General features: G+C 62.0%; 1 protein-coding gene across 3 annotated transcripts in view; it reads left to right on the forward strand.

The window, feature by feature from the left end:
• The window catches only part of STK11 (serine/threonine kinase 11), a 20357-nt gene continuing 1914 nt past the window's right edge, over positions 1–18443 (forward strand). For 2 of the 3 annotated variants that reach the window (XM_041760636.1, XM_041760637.1), the window contains exons 1-8: positions 1–430; positions 9833–9916; positions 11179–11268; positions 12258–12390; positions 12499–12635; positions 13297–13424; positions 15525–15582; positions 15723–15919. In XM_041760636.1, the coding sequence (XP_041616570.1) occupies positions 141–430; positions 9833–9916; positions 11179–11268; positions 12258–12390; positions 12499–12635; positions 13297–13424; positions 15525–15582; positions 15723–15919 (1117 nt within the window). In that variant the 5' untranslated portion in view covers positions 1–140. Of the gene's footprint in view, positions 431–9832; positions 9917–11178; positions 11269–12257; positions 12391–12498; positions 12636–13296; positions 13425–15524; positions 15583–15722; positions 15920–16272; positions 18381–18443 lie in introns of those variants that run through there. The other variant, XM_041760638.1, reaches the window with a different exon arrangement.

Genomic DNA, 18443 nt, shown 5'->3' on the forward strand with positions numbered 1-18443 from the left:
GGGGGGGGTAGGGTTTGTTTTCGGGCCTTTTATTTTGGAGAAGGGAATTTTAGGGGGGCAAAAGGAAGAACCGCGCACCAGGGGTAGCAGATAAGGGAGATAAGGGACCGCCGGCCACAGTCGGAGGCGCTGGGTCCAGAATGGATGTGGCCGACCCGCAGCAGCTGGGCATGTTTACGGAGGGGGAGCTGATGTCCGTGGGGATGGACACGTTCATCCACCGCATCGACTCCACGGAAGTCATCTACCAGCCCCGCCGCAAGCGGGCCAAGCTCATCGGCAAGTACTTGATGGGAGACCTGCTAGGGGAGGGCTCCTACGGCAAGGTGAAGGAGGTGCTGGACTCGGAGACGCTGTGCAGGAGAGCTGTCAAAATTCTCAAGAAGAAGAAGTTGCGGAGGATCCCCAACGGCGAGGCGAACGTCAAGAAGTAAGTGTGGGCTTCCTGGGTCGTTGCGCGGGCAGCCAGCAAGGTCGGTCATCCTCCCCCCCTTTCCTTCCTGCTTGTTCCCGTTCCTTAAACTGTCGAGGTGCTCGGGCAGCTCCCGTGTCCTCCTCCCCAGGGCAGGTGTTGTTGGGAACCTGCTCAGGTACCGTGCGGCGAGTCAGGCCAGCTTGCGGCAGCTGGGTGTCCCCTTCCTTCGGATGCTGGCGTCCAAACCTTTTCCCAGATGAGGGTGCGTCCCATCCCCCCCTTCACCCTCCCAGCTGTCGAAAGAATTTAGGTGCCCAGTGTAACCAGCCAATGTTTATTTGGCTCTGAGAATTTGTGTTCCTAAACGGCCCTGGCCACCACCAGCAGGTTTTCTGCGCAGCGTGCAGCTGTTACTAGGGCCAGGCGAAATGCGATTTGTTTACCCTGTTGGAGGGGAGCCCTGCGGTTGCCAAAAATAATTGTTTGCCCTGGCTTATCGGTCAGCAGGGGGTAACTCAGCCCTTTCTTACTCATTTGGGATGTGACACCAGGCACATCCGTGACTGCAGGCCCAGGTGACTCCCTGGGAGAGGAACCAGATTGTGTCCTGGCAAACTTTTTACCCAAACTTCGTCAGGCGCGTCAGCCCCTAGGCGTCGCAGAGGTGTTGAAGTCTGTGCAGGAGTCTCCCCAACCCCCAAGCATGGGGGGGGGTGCGTCTCCATCCCTCTCGCTGATCTCAGGAGGGGGCGTCCCTCCTCATGGCTGCCACCCACTGGGTCCCCGCCCCGCCTGGGCTCCTGCTCCTCCCAGCCTCCAGTTTCCCAGAAGGGGTTTATCTCTCGGGCCAGGCAGCAGGACTGACGACCTTGGACGTCCCTCCAGGCCCATCCTGGAAAGTGCTGCTCCCCTATCCGCGTGCACCTCCCCCTTCCTGGCCGGGTTGGCTCTCACGCAGAAGCTGAGCTGTGTTCCCTCGCTCCGGGCTGGCTTGGGTCTGGGCGTGGTGAAGCCGTGGATGGAACGGAGAACCCAAACCGGACTGGCTCTGCTGTTGATGCGCAGCCGGCCGGGGCGGTCGTCTTCCCGTGCGTCTTCCCGTGCGTCTTCCCGTGCGTCTTCCCGTGCTGTCCGAAGGCAAGCCTGGCAGTGTTGTGCCGAGGCCTTTTTACAGTCTTCATGCCCCAGCCTGTGGGCGCCGAGAAGGGATGGCCGGGTGCCCTGGGGCCAGCCTCTTACCTGTGAGGTGGGGTGGGGGAGACTGAGGCAGGTGGCAAGCCAGCGCCCCCTGAGGTCCAGGTGACCCTCGCCTCCAGTCAGAAATCCCCACTCAACCCTAGCTTCTAAGTCCTGTTGGCTCATTAAGCCAGAAGCACCTGGGAGTTATGTGGCCTCGGGCTGCCCGTTTGCCACCCTTGTGGGTTGGGGGACAGTGAGCTCCTGCCCTGGAAACAGAGTCCTCCCCCAGTGTCCCAGGTCCATCTTGGTCCTCCTGGCTCCTCTTCAGTCTCATCCCCTGATATGTGTGGGCAGCAGGGTCCGTGCAGGTGTTTGGGTGCTGGCTCCTTTGCTCCGTGCTGCTGGGGCTTCCCCAGACCCCAGCCTTCTGGGAGCAGCGCCTAGAGGTTCCCAGAGTCCGTGAGTCCCGTTCAAGGGCTAGGGCTGGGTTCTAGCACCAGTTGACCTGTGGCTGGGGCACCCAAGCCCACCCTGCTGGTGGTTCTGGGGCGGCTGGTGGCAGCAGAGTGGAGCAGGCCCCAAGACTCTGCGGACCCCTGTTGCGGTGGACACATGCCTGTCTATGCTGAGGCACAACGTACTGTTGTGCGGGCACTCGGTCATGACGCGCGGCGTGAGACTTGACGAACGGCACACACCCAGGGTCAGACTGCCACCTACAAGAGTTCCCCGATGCTCCATGGAGACACATGACCAGAACCTGACTGGGGGGTTGACGGGCGCTGGCGTCCCAGTCTCTGCTTTCCTGAATGGTCAGCAAGGCCCCCAGAGCTGGTGGAGACATCTGGGTGTGCAGTGTTGGGGCTGCGAGGCCCTTGGTCCTGCAGTGTCCATCAGAAGAACCTGAGGGGAAACTGAGGCCTGGCAGGTACAGTGTTGGGAGTCCCCAGCTGGCTTGGCAGTTGGCATAAGGTGTCACAGTGGTAGGGCACTTGGCCCGTTTCATCAGCTCAGGACCCGGCTTTTATGAGAAGGAAAGGGGTGTCCTTGCAAGGGGAGGTCTGGGCTCCCGGGTTAGCCTTGCTGCCAGCCGGCTGCAGGGAAAAAAAGGCTCCTTTGTCTTCGAGAGGCTTAATAAACTCCAATTGCTTTTTCCCAAGTGAAGTGTCCGGAACCTTCCAGACAAGCCTCAGGAGTCCCAGTTTGGACTAGAAGCTTTTTTTAAAAAAATGACGTCTGTGATCAAGGTTGGGGGGAGGCTTAGGACGTCCCCACTTCGTGTGGTTTTCTCCCAAGAACTGCTGTGGGCCTGTGCTCGCCCCCCTCTCCCTCATGCTCCTTGAAGCTAGTATGTTCTTTTTAAATCTTTTTTTTTTTTTTTTAATTTTTATTTATTTATGATAGTCACAGAGAGAGAGAGAGAGAGGCAGAGACACAGGCAGAGGGAGAAGCGGGCTCCATGCACCGGGAGCCCGATGTGGGATTCGATCCCGGGTCTCCAGGATCGCGCCCTGGTCCAAAGGCAGGCGCCAAACCGCTGTGCCACCCAGGGATCCCCGAAGCTAGTATGTTCTTATACAGCAAGAGAGTTTCAGAAAGCTTCAAGTAAAAAAAAATATATATCAGTTATGAACTCAGAACGCGTTCTCGTCACATGCGTTCAAGTCTTTTTTTTATCTTTTTATAGATAAGACTTTTTATAGACTCACCAATTTTATTTTATTTTTAAGAATTGTATTTATTTATTTACTTATTTGAGCGCGTACATGAGCAGGGCGCGGGGCAGAGGGAGAGGCCGACTCCCCGCTGAGCTGGGAGCCCGATGTGGGGCTCCATCCCAGGACCCCAGGATCGTGACCTGAGGGATGCTTCATTGGTTAAGCCACCCAGTCACCCCTCATCGTTTTTATTGTTGTATTTTTATCCCACATCATTTCTAGGAGATAAGTCACGTTCATTTGTTTTTCTGACAGGCAGCAGAATCACATGGATTGAACCCATAGGAGTTGGGAAGAAGGCAAATGTTTGTGGAGTCTCCCTCACTCCCTCTCTCTGGGGGCACTAGGGGGATCTGCTGCCGCGTGTCCTGCCCGTGGGGTTTTGTGCGGGTATAGGCAAAACTGCACGTTCTTCCCCTTTTGCACAGTTGCTTCCCCGGGCTGGCGCACTTCGCAGGGCGGGTAGTAAACCGGCTGGGCCCTGCAGGCCTCGGACTGCTGCACGTCCGTGCTGGAGCAGCGGGAAGGCAGCCACAGGCAGCAGGTGCGTGACCCAGTGGCTGCACCCACGACAGTGTGCAGACGCCACGACTCACTTTTCAGTCTCGTGTATTACAAAACATTGTCCTTTGTGGGGTTTTCTTCTGTCGGCTGTTGAGAAATGTGGAAATCGCTTGCTGCTCGCCGTCTAGTCGCGGGGCAGTCACTGTTGCCTCTCAGGCGTGGTTCTTGGACCCCTGCCCTTCCGGCCCAGCCAGTTTGCTTTTCTAATGTCAGGCTTCTAGGTCGTCCCCATGGCCGTCTTGTTGGGGTGCAGCGCTCCACCGGCAGACCTCACCTGCCTCCTGCTGGTGGCTCCTGTGCTGCGGTGGGGAATTACTTGGTTTCCCGTCCCATTGCAAGTGCAAGGGTGTTTGAAGGGCATGTCAGCTCAAGTGGAGATTTTGGGTCAAAGGGAGCACGTGTGCATTTGATAAGCTATGTCCAGAGTGCCGGTCCCCCTAGCGTCCCCAGCCAGTCTGGTCCAACCAGATTCTCGGTCCTGAGTGGCCAGGAGCACGGGTCCTCGGCAGGCGGCGGTGGCCTGTAAGCAGGTGTGGGTTTCCAGGCTGGGGCGTCAGTGAGGCCGGGGACCGCCTTGTGGTGATGGGCACATAGTTGGATCTGGACAGTGAATGGTTGGGATTTCAGTCCGCAGTCAGAGCCCGGACTCTCGGCTCTTGTTCTTGTCCCAAGTGGCCTCTACAAGGTCCCAGCATCTGTCCCTCCCCACCCCCGCCCCGTCCTGGGAAGGGTTCCACTGGGAGCCCAGGCTGGCCGGCTGCCAGAGGCGGCAGCAGGAGGGCGAGGTTTGTCCGCGCACACACCCACGGCCAAGGGCCCGGGGCCTCCCTGAATGTCTGGTCGGTCCCTGTGGGGGGAGGGGGGCGTTGATTCTGAACTGTGGGAGCTCAGGGCCACCCTGGGCTCTGGGGACCAGCGGGACGTGTGCCAGGCCTGGGTGTATGGAAGGCTGCCGAAGCCGCCTTTGTCCTGCATCCGCCGTGTGGCTGGACTGTATTCTTTACCGGCTCTATTGGTACGTACCGCGCAGAATTCAGAGCGTTACGGCGTAATTCGGTGGCTTTTAGTGCTTAACCAGGTCGTGGAACTGAGCACCACCTGACTGCAGAACATTCCATCTCCCCAAAAGGAAGCCCCGCCCCCGTCAGCTCCCAGCCCCCCCCACAAGTCCCCTCCCTGTCCTGCACGTGTCACACACGCGGACTCCACCCTGTGCCTGTGGGGCCTCCTGCCTCGGCTTCCCTCCCTGAGCGTCATGGGCCAGGGTCCGTCCCGGGGGCGGCGTGGGCGCCTTGCTCCTGCTCGCGGCCGGGGGACACTCCTGCGTTCCGTGTGTCCATTCACCCGAGGGGTCTCGGGCTGCCTCCACTTGATGCCTTTCCTGACTCATGCCCGTGGGGGACGGGTGTAAATATCTGTGAGTTGCACTTCTAGCAACTTCCCTGGTTTTAGTCTCCCTCCCCGCGCGGGGGGTCGTACGGCTACTACTGCTGAGAGGTCGGGGGATCTGGCCTGATGTCCTTCCACCTGAGCCGCCGTTGCCCCTCGCCTGCCCCTTGGGTGCCCAGGGGACCCGTCCTTGTCTGGAGGGGAGTGACATATGGGGGGTTCCCTGGGCTGGCTCAGTGTCCCTCTGGGGTGTGTGGAGCCCGTGCTTCTCAGCAGTGGCCCTGGGCCTGGGCCTGGGCCTGTCCCTGCGCCGGGGCCTGTCCCTGTGCCCGAGTGTTTTGTTCGGGGCTGATCTGACCGTGGAGGCAGCTACTTTGTGTTTCACTGTAAGCTTGAGTGGCTTTATGACCCTCAGTCAGTTTTTCTTCTGGTTAATCAACAAGTGAACGAAGCAGGCCACTTTGGTGAGGCAGCAACGCCGGCGGGTCCCGGGTGGCGCTGGGGGGAGGCTGGTGACCACAGCCCTGAGCCCTGGCGGGGAGGCGGGCCGGAAGCTCGGCTTCCTCTGCCTTCACTTCCTGCATCCTGGCTGAGCTTGCTTTTCCTTTTTCTTTAAACGTTGTTTTTCCTTGTTTTTGGATCCGAGAGTGACTGTAGGACACGTTGGAAATACAGAGGTGATGAAACCCCTCCGCCCACCCCAGAGGCCGCTGGGCAGGCGGCGTGGCGGGCCGCCCTCCTGCCTTCTCGCTGGTGAAGCTCTGGCCGTGCGCCCCCGGTTCCAGCCTCGGCGCGGGGCCCCCACTGGCCCTCCGTCAGGCTCTGGGCTGTGTCCCTTCTTCCGAGTGCACATGAGGTGACGTGTTTGCACACGATGCGTCGGTCGCAGTTAACCGAGCGAACGCGAGCGAGCCGTCCCGCACACCGCGTGGGTCAGCCCAGTACATGAGCGGGGCGCCTTTTGTTCTCAGAACTTACTTTACGGGCATGGGAATAGGAGCGTTGGGCTGTTCTGTTGCGGAGGAAAGGGTGCTGCCCTCTGCTCTGCAGCGAGCTTCTCGAGGATGGACCCGGGAGGTGGTTTCATCCTGACGGCAGCAGGCGGACGGGGAGCCTCGGCCCAGGTTGTCTGAAGACACGAGAAGGGGAGAAGGGCGTGCAGAGCCGTGGGCTCCCCCTCTTACCCATAGGGACGTGGAGTGAGCTTTCTGGGGGCCCCTGGACTCGCAGTGGGGGGCCCCTGCTCCCAGAGTGAGTGCAGTTGTATTGGCCGTCTGTGTGGGGACTTTATGTATGTATGTGTGTGTGTATTTTTAAAGATTTTATTTATTTATGAGAGACTCACATAGAGTGAGAGGCAGAGACACAGGCAGAGGGAGAAGCAGGCTCCATGCAGGGAGCCCGACGTGGGACTCGATCCGGGACTCCCGGGTCATGGCCTGAGCCCAGGGCAGGTGCCCAACCGCTGAGCCGCCCGGGCGCCCCTGCATGGGGAGTTTAGAAGCGTGGTCACAGGCGCCGCCCACCAGGGGCTGCGTGGAGCTCAGCTCCAAACTCCCCAGCCCTGCTTCCTTGGCACCTGCCCCCACAGGTGGTTGCCATTCGGTTGGATGAAGGAAAGGCCTCCTTGTCTCAACTCACGTGTTTTATTTCTGTTTTCTTAATTTTTATTTTATTTTATCTCTTTTAAGTAGGCTCCATGCTCAGTGTGAGGCCTGAACTCACAACCCTGAGATCAAGAGTCGGGTGCTCTATCGACTGAGCACGCCAGGCGCTCCGTTGACACATGTGTTTTAGTTGTGTTGCAAGTACCTGAAGTGATCTCTTTGGATGAAGAGGAAGCGTGCCCTGAGGAAGTTTCTGGGGCGGGGAGGTTGGCATGGACAGCTCAGAGGAGCGGCCAGCTGACCCGAGGTGTGTCGGGAACCTCAATCCAACACTGGGGTCAGTGCTGACGATTTCTAGTCCTGTGTGCGGTCCCAGGAAGCTAGAGCTTGGAGGGCGAGCGGTCCGTCCCTGTGGCTGACCCCTCTGTCCGTGATGGCTACGCAGGGCTTGCTAACCCAGCTCTCATCCTGCATGGATGCTGTCTCACTCCTGTGCCTCTGCTGGATCCACCCCGGCTGTGGCTCCTTGACAGGTGCCCACGCAGCTGCCTCCTAGCTCTGGCTGCTGACCGGGTGGCTCAGTGGGTGTTTGTCTGATGGATGGACAGCAGGTGCCAGACAGTGGTCTCTGAGAGGAGCTGCTCTGCACTCACACCAGGCAGCACATGGCAGTGCCACCAAAGGCTGCTGGCTGGGGGCTGCCGGCGGGCCACACCATGCATCTGTCGGGTGGAAGTAGAGTGTGGCGAGCCAGTGGGTGGAGAGTCTCTGGGTCATAGTGAGCCCTGGGGACAGAGGGTGGGGTGGGAGAGGCAAGGCAATGGGATGGTTTGGGTGGGAGGGGGTGGAGGAAGGAGCGAGGGAGGATGATGGGCCTGGGTTCCAGGAGGACCTACCCTGGTCCAGAGGGGCTCGACGGTCTGCTCCAACCCATCAGGGACCTTCTGATCCCTTACAGCAGGGCTTCCACTGACATTGTCCCACCTTTAGAGGACGGTGGGCTATGTCTGTGGCTGTCAGGACTGGGGGTGCTCCTGGCACCAAGTGCATGGGGGGCAAGGATGCTGCTGACCCCCCCCAGAGAGTGATCTGCCCCGATGTTAGCAGTGCTGTATGGGTGAAATCCTGGGCTAATTATTTGGAGAAGAATGGAGTCTGATCCCTGCTCACCCTGACACTGGACACCAGAGTAAACCCTCAGGGGTCAGAGGGTGCCAACCAGGTGACCGCAGCGTCTGTGAGTCCCCGCCACTCAGGGTGTGTAGTTGGGTGTGTGCAGCATCCCAGGACCTCAGGGGTCAGACGGGTAGGGATACCATCTGAACGGTGCGGAAGACCAGGGTAGATTCTTGTGTCCCGAACCGTCTGGTGGGGGATGGGAACAGGTTTGGTCGATGAGTTTGTGGGGAAGCAACCATAAGGCCGTGCTTTGTCCGGTGAGTTGATGGCCTCCTGGGCTCTGGGTCTGGAGTCTCCAGCCTGCGGTGTGGGGCCGTGCGCAGATGCCATTTCTGGGGCCCTGGAATCTGTGTCGCGGTAGCCACTGATGGTTCCAGGCATCGCAGCCCTAAAGGGCCTGCACCCAGGAGGATTCATGCACTTGGAAGGGGTGGCTGTCAGGAAGGGCCTCCTGGAAGAGGCCGCCTTCTCACAGCCTGGACAGCAGGACACGTGCGACCTGAGCCTCTGAGGGGGATGGGGCCTCCCTGGCCCTGCTGTTCCTATGTCCCATATTTGGGCTTCCTGGGGAGGGCTTTAAAAAAAATCTTGGTTAAGATATTATTCATAGCCCTACGATCTGATGGCATTTAGTGCGTTCCTAGGGTTCACCGTTATCTTACGCCGGAACATTTCGTCTACCCAAAAGCAACCCCGTCCCCATCAGCCATCACCTCTTGCCCTCCCAGCCCCCGAGCCGCCTCCCCGTGCGTGGACGAGCCCGTCCTAGACGTGTAACACGCGTGGACTCCCACCCCGTGGGGCCTCCTGTGTGTGGTTCCCTCCCTGAGCGCTTTGGGCTGGGGTCAGTCCCTGGGGTGGTGTGGGGGGGCCTCGCTCCTGATCGTGTGCCCGTGCTCAGGGGATACATCACGTTTGTCCGTTCGTCTCTGGATGGACTCTTGGGTTGTTCCCCCCGTGGGGCTTCTGTGCTAGTGCTGCTGTGGACACGCACACGCGGTTTCCATGTGGAGTCCTTGCTGTTGTCCCGGGGGGGTGTCTGCAGCGGAGCTGCGGGTTCAGCTGGTGACTCAACTGTGTGAGGAGGTGCCGACCGTACCCGCCCCCCAACCCCTGCTAGCGGTGTGGCCTACTCAGACCCTGGACAGGTGGAGCGTCAGAGGGCCATCTGCAGAGTGGGCAGCCCTAGGTGCAGGCCGTGGGGCCATTCTGGTGGGGCTGCTCTCTCCCCACACTGGGCTGGAGCAGCTGAGGTCTTCGGGGCTCTTCTGGAAAGGGCTCTCTGTCCCTCCTGCAGAGCTGTGGGGGTCCAGGGAGAGGAAGGGAGTCCTCATGGAGCCCGTGCGGCTGTGGCACGGTGCCTGGGGCTTTGTTCCTCCGGAGAGGCACGGAAGGTTTGCTGGGCAGACCGGGATAGCCTGGCCTTGCTGGGTAACGGAGCCCCGGCTCCTGCACACGGTAGGTGCTCACCCCACACTTGACCTGCTGCCCTATATACCCCATCGCTCTGGCCTTTTACAAAGAAAAACTGTTCCGTTAAAATGTTTAGAAAGCATCCCGATTGCGTTGTCCCATCGAAGCCCCCCAGGCTCAGGGAGAGACCCTGGTGCTGTCACTGCGCAGTGCCGGCTCAGGAGGGGCAGCAGAAAAGCCTGCCTCTGAGCCTGCAGTGTCCCCTGTGCGGCACCCAGAGGGCGAGCTTCCCCTTCCTCGCGAGCCGGGGAGCCGGCTGTGCCGTTCTCACCAGAGGGTCGGCTGACACCTCTGTGTTTTGTATTTAGGGAAATCCAACTTCTGAGGAGATTACGGCACAAAAACGTCATCCAGCTGGTGGACGTGTTATACAACGAGGAGAAGCAGAAAATATATCCTTCTGGCAGCTGATCCGCTGGAGCGCCAGGTCAGGGCCCGCTGCGGGGGGCTGGGTGGGGCTGGGACCTGCCCCCCCCCCCCCCGTGACCCCATGGGAGGCTGGCAAACCCAGGAGCTCCTGAGGCAGCACCTCCCGGGTCGGAGGGCCCTTTGGGCCACCTCCTCTCGGCGTGGATGGGCCAGCAGTCGGCCTTGTCTGGCCGGTGCCCCAGGGCACGGACCTGAGGACACTCGGGTCAGCTGCTGGGTCCGTAGAGTGTCTTCAGGCCTCCTCTACTTGTGTGGGTGCTGAGGCCCTCCCTCCACCCCCTGCCCCGGAGTGGGAGTGCTAGGTCTAGGTGGCCCTGGGTTCATGGGGCCTCATGGTGAGTGCTCTCCTCGTTTTGCCCTTCAGGGCTGCTCTGTTTGGGGTACAACGAGGGCTGGGGAGTGTGTCATTGTGCAGGAATGTTCCCTGGGAGTGTCCTTTGTCCTTTCTTTTTGCCCTTTAGTCTCTGGGGATGGGCTCCATCTCTTCAGGGCGGTGTGGCTCTGGCCCGCTCCAGGTCTAGCACGCAGGCCTGTGGGGCCCCAAGGTCTCAGCGAGCTGCTGTCTTCCCACAGAGTGCTGGGCTCAGGGTGACGGCCTTTCCAGCACGTGTCTCCTCTGCCCTTGCTTTCAGGGCCACCTCTGCCGGAGACGGGGTGAGGGCTTTGTCCTCTCCTGCTGGCCTGAGACACTAAGCTGCTTCCAGGGTGGCTCAGCCACCCCTCGGCCTCCATGCCCCTCGCTCCAAGGCCCCGTCCTCCTCCCACTCAGAGCCCCTCGTCCTTCTGTGTTTCCCATCAGTTAGCATGCCCTTGCCCTACCTGCCCCCGCCTCCTGTCCCACAGGCTTGGTCCCCTTGCCTCCTCTGGGGCTGGGGGTGGAGCTGGAGCTCCTGGGGGTGTTTATCACCTGGGGAGGGCTGCTTGTGGGTCTGGGGCACTGAGCCCAGACCAGGCGGCCACAGACCTCTACAGGTTGACTCTAGGAGGGTCAGTGGAGGCACTGTAATCCCTCCGTTGACTCTAGGAGGGTCAGTGGAGGCTGTAATCCCTCCGTCTTTCCTGTTGTCTTTGGGTGCTCCTGCTTATCTTTGTTAATGCAGCCGTCAGATGCAGTGGAGGTCTTCTCCCCAGGCCCTCCCCATGAGCATAGTCCTCTGTTTCCTGGGAACGTACCCTGCCTGGGGTGGGGGGTCTCTGCCAATCCATGGTTTCCTTAGCACCGCACGTATATGGTGATGGAGTACTGCGTGTGTGGCATGCAGGAGATGCTGGACAGTGTGCCGGAGAAGCGGTTCCCTGTGTGCCAGGCCCACGGGTAAGTGCTTGCTGCCGGGGCCCCGTGGTTGCCCCTCCCTCCTGTGGGGGTCCCTCACGGGTCCAAGGGCTTCAAGAGCCAAGTCCTATGTTCAAACAAGTCTTTTTTTTTTTTTTTTTTTTAATGAGAGAGGTGGATGGGGGGCAGAGGGAGAGACAGTCTCCAGCAGACTCCCTGCTGAGTTTGGATCCTTACATGGGGCTCAGTCTCAGGACCCTGAGATCACAACCTGAGCCGAAACCAAGAGTCAGGTGGTAAACCGACTGCACCACCTAGGCACCCTTCAAATGTGCTGTTCTGATCGCCAGTGAAATGGAAGCTCAGATGTGTTTTTTAAGACTCAGCTTTGGGAGATCAGCCTGTAGCACAGAGCCTGGCTGCTGTGGAGAGCAACCCCTCTGCATACCTCCCTGCCCTGCTGTGCTCACTGCTCAGGTGTAGAGACCTCTTGGTCCTTGAGAGCTCCCTGACAGTGCCCTGAACTGCCACCGGGCAGCTGGGCCTCATGGGGAGTCCTGCCACCCTGCCCCCTGTTGCTGGCCTGTGGTATGAGGGAATGGGGAGCTGGTAGGGTGAGCCTGGGTCCCTGGCCCCAGGGTGCGCTCCCGGGGAGGCTGCATGTGCCTGACTGATCGGAGAACACAGGCCAGGCCTTGGGCTGACGGGGGGCATAAGGAAGGGCCACCTGGTGGGGGAAGCAGCTGGGGTCCAGGGAGCCCCTCTCTGCCTTCCCCAGGAGGCTCGGGTTGGAGTGGTTGTCCATTGCCCTTGTGGGGCAGGAATTGCTTGGCTTGGCCAGCATCCCTCTGGTTCCCTGTTGGGCCACCCATCCTGTCATTCCTGTTTGCCCGGCCACAAGGACCCCCACGCTGTGGTCTCCTGTCTTTGCTCCTGCTGGGTTATCCCGGGTGGCTGTTGCACTGAGGGAGACCCGATGAACGAGGCCGCAGCATCGGTGGGGGCAGGTTATGGAGGTCGTGTCCCTGCAGGTACTTCTGCCAGCTGGTAGATGGCCTGGAGTACCTGCACAGCCAGGGCATCGTGCACAAGGACATTAAGCCGGGCAACCTGCTGCTCACCACTAGCGGCACGCTCAAGATCTCCGACCTGGGTGTGGCTGAGGTGGGTGCCCGTCCTTTAAGACCTGGGGTTGGGGGGGGCCCCGGGGGCTGCTCCCCAAGGGCCGTTCTCTGAGGGCCGCTCCTCAAGGGCTGCCTGGCATCGCTGCAGGCCCTGCACCCCTTTGCCGAGGACGACACGTGCCGGACAAGCCAGGGCTCCCCAGCATTCCAGCCCCCTGAGATTGCCAATGGCCTGGACACCTTCTCTGGCTTTAAGGTGGACATCTGGTCGGCTGGGGTCACTCTGTAAGTGCTAATGGGCCTCAGTCCCCCCGCCCTGCCCCCTCTCAGGGGCCCCTCCTGAGCAGCGCTGAGTGGGCACCAGGGTTCTGTGGGACCCTCTCCACTGCAGAGATGCACGGGCCTCGCCCAAGCGCCGACAAACGCCGTGTCGGGCAGGCCCCAGTGGGCCCTCCCCTCCCCTCTCCTCTGCCCCTGCTGCAGGGCAGCTGCTGGCCGGTGTGGTGATCCATTCTACTTTTTTACTTTTTTGAAAGGCATTTTATGTTATGTTATTGTTATTTGATTGATTGGTTGTAGCTTCCACACGGGGCATTGAGTAGCCCAGTGCAGGGCTTGAACTCACAACCCTGAGATTGAGAGCTGAGGGTAAGAACAAGTCGGACACTTACTCAACTGAGCTACCCAGGCAACCCCGTATTATTTTATTGAGGGATAATTCACATACTACAACAGCCACCTCTTAAAGAGCTACAATGCAGTGGGGTTTGGTATTTTCAGAGTGGTGCAGCTACTTCCACCATCTATTCCAGAACATTCCAGTCACCCAGTATGAGGCCCCACAGGTGCGGGGGGTTTAAGGCTCCTGTGCCAGGCTGGTTCCAGGCCAGGGCCGCGGGAGAAGCCCCAACTGACCGGGCCTCTCTCCTTGCCCTCGGGGGCGAAGCTATAACATCACGACAGGCCTGTACCCGTTCGAGGGGGACAACATCTACAAGTTGTTTGAGAACATCGGGAAGGGAGACTACACGATCCCGGGTGACTGCGGGCCCCCGCTCTCGGACTTGCTGAGAGGTGAGGCCCTTGAGACGGCCCCTGTGGGGCCAGAGGTGTCGGGAAGGGGCTGATGGGGGCCTTGGGGGTGTCCTGCAGACCGCTGGCTTCTGGAGAGCTGCACCTCCTCTTGCAGCCCGGCCCTGCCCTGGCTACGGGGCCCCAGTTAGTGGAGAGCGGCGGGGGCAGGCTGACCCTTGCCTCTGAGGCTGGGAGGGGCTTGCTGGCAGCTTTAGGCCTTTGTTCCACCCTCTGCTGACACTCCCACCCCCAGGAGGGAAGTAGTGGCAGTACCCCAGCCCCCTCCCCTCCGGAGGCCCTGGGCCTCTTCCTGCTGCATATCCCTCGCTGTGCGGCAGGGGGCGCCGTCCGTCCACAGCAGCGAGGCCGTCCAATTGGGCCCACCAGATGGCGGGGCACAGCTGGCCTCCTGACGTGGGGCTCCTGGGGCTCGGGCCTGTTCCGCTGACCTGGTGGTGGTGATGGCACACGTGCACGCCCCTAACTCCCAAGTGTCCCTGGTACCTGACAGGCTGCCTCGGGTTCCGCTCGGGCGTGCAGGGAGGAGCTCACGGGGAGCCCTCAGTCCTCCCCCAGACCGTGTGTAGTAGAAACCGTAGATCCTGTGACCCCAGAAGTCCTTGAGAGTTTTCTGATAACGGAGTCAGGGTGTTGGTTACGTTTTGGTGAGAGTGAAGCAGAGCAGGAGCTGGTCGGCTGGGCCCCCGGGCGCGGGCTGTGGCCCCGGGAGCTGGCCCGGCAGGTGCGGCCCTGCCCCCGTCCCCCGGGCCCTGCCCCAGCCTGCCTGCGGCTGGGCCCTGGTGTCCCTTCCGTCTCCCAGCTGTTGTCGCGTCCGTCCTCGAGTGCACCCCCAGCACAGCCCTGGGCCCTGAGGGCCGCTCTGCGGGGGGCGGGGGGGCACCGTGGAGACCGGCCCGGGGCAGTCGGGCTCTTTCTCAGCGGGCGCCGGCTGGCTGGGGTTTTCTCTAAACGAAGCTTCGTTTGCTCGGTTCGTTACTGCACTAAGTCTTGTCGGGGCTGGAAACCCCCGTCGGGCTGATGACACACCCCCAGTCCGCGTCCCGGTCCCCAGGGCAGGCAGCGCGGCTCCATCCTTTCCTGCACGAGGGCCTTTGCCCTGAGGCTGAGGGCGCCGGCCCGCGGTGTGCACCTGCGCTGCAGCCAAGCCTGCGCCAGGGCCTTAGTGTTGGGGTGCTCGCTCCCGAGGCTCTTCCCAGAGCCCGGGCTGGGCGGGCTGGCTCCCTGTGGCTCCTAGAGCACCACCCTGGCCCTCAGGCCTGATGTCGGTCCTCCTGCCTGAGCACTGAGCACTGAGGCCACGACCCACAATCTTACCTCCTCTTCTGCCCCACTCAGACCTTCAGGTTTTTGAGCCCCCGGCTCTCCAAATCGCCACGCATGTCCTGAGATCAAAGCTGCCCTCCACGTGGGTGAGGTGCAGAGCTCTCGGAGCTGTACCCCTCACCCCCCCATCATGCTTGGGAAGCTCCACCCTCCCCCGTGGAAGGGGGAAGCAGAAGCTGCGGGCTCCAGGGTAGGACCTGCCCCTGGCGCCGCGCTTGCATGAACATCCGCCGCGTGTTGCCTCATGGCCTCCCGTTCTCTCCTGCTGTCTCAGGGCCCGTGGGGTCCTGGCTAGGAATGCTGGTCACCAGCATCACCGGCCTGCTGGCCCGTGCCGACAGACAGCAGGCCTGCCCGCGTGCTTCGTCGGCCTCCGGCCCGTGGGCAGGTTGTGCATCCTGGGATGGGACTGTGCTGTGTGAACAGCATTCCCCGTCCTTTGGCCATCTTCCCGCCATCCCCATGGCCTGCGGCTTTGCTGCTTTCTGCTGGGCGGCCCCGTGGGGCGCAGGGCCCAGACAGCCCCTCTTGGTGTGGCAGGGCCTGGGGCTGGACTCCGCGCTGTGCCCCACGCCAGGTCAGCCTGTTGGTGGAGGCCAGGCCTGGGCAGGGTCGTGGAGGGGTGGGGCTGGAGGGGCTCCACTCACACTTGGCAGCGGCGCCGCCTCCTGGGGGTGCCCTCTGCACACGGGCTGGGGTAGGTCGGGGGCTGCGTGCCCAGCGCTCACTCCCCGCGGCCCGCTGCTCTTCCGTCAGGGATGCTGGAGTACGAGCCAGCCAGGAGGTTCTCCATCCAGCAGATCAGACAACACAGGTGAGCGTCCCTGTGGGGTCCTCGTGGTGGGGACGGGGATGGGGGCCCTTTCTGGCCCTCGGTCTCCTGCGTCCCGAGGACAAGAGCTGTGCAGGGGGCTGGGCGGGCCCGCAGACCACCTGACTGGCTGACTTCCACAGCTGGTTCCGGAAGAAGCACCCGCCGGCCGAGGAGCTGGTGCCCATCCCGCCGAGCACAGACTGCAAGGACCGCTGGCGCGGCATGACGGTGGTGCCCTACCTGGAGGACCTGCACGGCTGTGCCGATGACAACGGGGAGGAGGACCTGTTCGATATCGAGGACGACATCATCTACACTCAGGACTTCACGGTGCCCGGTGAGTCTGGCAGCCGCAGGTGCCTTGTAGCTTGGCCTCGGCGTCCGCCTGCCCCATGGCAGAGGTCACGTCCCCGCTGGCCCCGACCTGACCTCAGCCCCGGAGGGCCTGCCGCCGGCATGCATAGCTCTGGGGGTTGTGGCCGGCTCTCCCCTCCACCTCAGAGGCAGGTGGGGATCTGGGGATCCTGGAGGGCAGAGGCCACCAGGGCGCCCTCCTATGCCCTGGGGGTGCACACCACGTCCTGCCAGGTGGCGAGAGATGGGGGAAGCCCTCTGATGGCCCCGAGAGGGTCCAGTGGCCCTTCTGGTGCCTGGCTGCCCACCCTGACGCATGTCGCCTTGCTTCCCCAGGTGGCGAGGAGGCGTCTGAGGCAGGGCTTAGAGAGGAGAGAGGCACGCAGAAGAGCCAGTGCTCAGAACTTTCTGGAGAGGAAGCTGAGGCCGGGGGCGCAGAGGAGCTCAAGGCCTTAGTGTAGTGCTGCCCTGCCCCTTGCCCCCCCAGTGCTGCCCGGTGCCTCAGAGGCCAGGCCTCAGCACCCCCCCCGACCCTCACTGACCCTGCCAGGTATCTGAGGGAGGCCAGGGCCGCTGCCCCTGCTGCCCGAGCATACCCCCCACTCCCAGTGTTCGCTGTTCTGCTCTGGGGCCCGTTTGGCAGGTTCCCATCATAAAGGTTTGCCCCACTGCGTGTGTGTGGGTGATACTTGCTTCCCTTTCCCTGGCTTGTTTGCCAAGCGTTAGGTTTTTATTGTAGAAAAATGGGTGTATGAGGGTGGCCTGTGGTGGGTGGGGCCCCTGGGAACACCCCACTCGGCAGTAGTGCTGGGCGCCCAGGGCTCTTTTCCTGGCAGAGCCAGGCAGGGTTCATGCATCCATGCCTGCAGGGGATATGCTGGGGGGTCCGTGGTGCCCGTCCCAGCCAGCTGCAGGGCCATGGCGAAGCTGGCACCTGCTGGACCCCAGGGTGCTGCAGCTTTGGCTCAGCCGTTTCCCTACAGGGTCCTGGGGCCCCGAGTCCTGGCCCTGGAAGCCCTGGCCTTTTAGAGGCCTGTTCCCCATCTAGAACAGGAATGAGGTGTTGGCGTCAGGTCCTCAGGAGTGACCCCTGCCGGCGGGCCATCCGCTGTCCCAGCAAGGTGGAGTGAGGACCCGGACAGATCCCCAGAGCCTCGCCAGACCGCTGACTGCCGATACTGGCTCAGCCTGTGTGAGAGGCCAGGGCGGCCTTCCGTGGCTGCGGACGGCTCTCCAGGCTGGAGGCAGATGCCTGGCCCGACGCAGTTGTGCTCCGGGACCGGGGCTACCTACTCTGACCTCTCGTGGGTCCTCAGTGAGCTGTGCTGGGCCCACGTCCCCTCTTTGCTCCAGTCCCGGTGGTGTGGTCACCCTCAGAGGCTCTCACTGCTTAGCCTTGGACTCCTGGGACTATCCCCACTGTGCAGAGCTGCCGCCCACCTGAAAGCTGGGTGCTGGGCATTGGACCTTGGTGGGTGGTTGTGGACGATGCCCCGGCCCTTTGAGGATAAAGAGGCCAGATCCCCAGCCCAGCCCCCCACCAGCCATAGTTGCTGTGCCAGTGGCTGGGCTCCGGGTGGTCCATGCAGAGCTGCAGTACCCAATGCCCACTGGGCCCCTCCTCCATCAGAGCAGCCCACCTGACCCCCTCCCCCCCCAAGAGCTCTCCCTGCCAGGAACCCGTCATCAGTGAGGCGCTCTGACCTAGGATGCTGCCTGTGTGCATTGGGGTGGCTCAGGGCAAGAGCCTAGAGACTGCTGAGTCAGATACCGGGGACCGATGGCCTAGAGGGGGCTCTGCTGGAGAAGAGGTGGACTGCAGGCGGCTGGGGGCAGCTTCCCACTCGTGTCCCGGGAGCGCGGGCTCTGGGCAGCAGGCCGATTTTCTTTGTCAACTGAATGAGCCCCATGGGCCTGGGGGGTTGGCTGACCCCTGCACGCCTTCCTGCCCCCGTACCTCAGAGCATAGGAACGCAGCCAGGCCCGTGGCCCCCGGATGCCAGCAGGGGCTGTTGCTGCCTGGTAGCAGGTAGGGGCACGGCAGGCCCCGGGCTCTGATCTCTGCATTCCGTGCCCAGTACGGGGAGGTGAGGCTGGCCTAAAGGGGAAAGCTGAGTATTGCGCACCTGGCCGGAGCCCAGCCCCTCCCAACCCCCACGGGGGCCCACTGAGGCCTGGCCTCCACACAGGTGAGCGGGCCCAGCCCAGAGCCCTGTGCCCCAGGACCCTGGTCCCTCACCATGTGCTGGGGTGGAGGGTGAGTGGGGCAGCCCACGCCCACCTGAGTGCAGAAACATGGTCACACGTGAGCAGGCAGGTGAGCGTGGGCTGGGCCCCGGCCTTGGCTGGCCAGCTCTGAGGCCCTTGCTCCCTCCAGCTGGATGAGGGGCCCTGCAGGCAGGCCCTGGGCGGGGCGGGTGGGGCAGGCGGTGGAGGGGCCGTGCAGGGTGGGGTGGGGGTGGGGGCAGGGTGTTGGTGTTGGGCCCCTACCAGCCCACATTCGCCCT

Source organism: Vulpes lagopus, chromosome 7 (genome assembly GCF_018345385.1).
Source record: "Vulpes lagopus strain Blue_001 chromosome 7, ASM1834538v1, whole genome shotgun sequence".
Lineage (NCBI taxonomy): Eukaryota > Metazoa > Chordata > Mammalia > Carnivora > Canidae > Vulpes > Vulpes lagopus.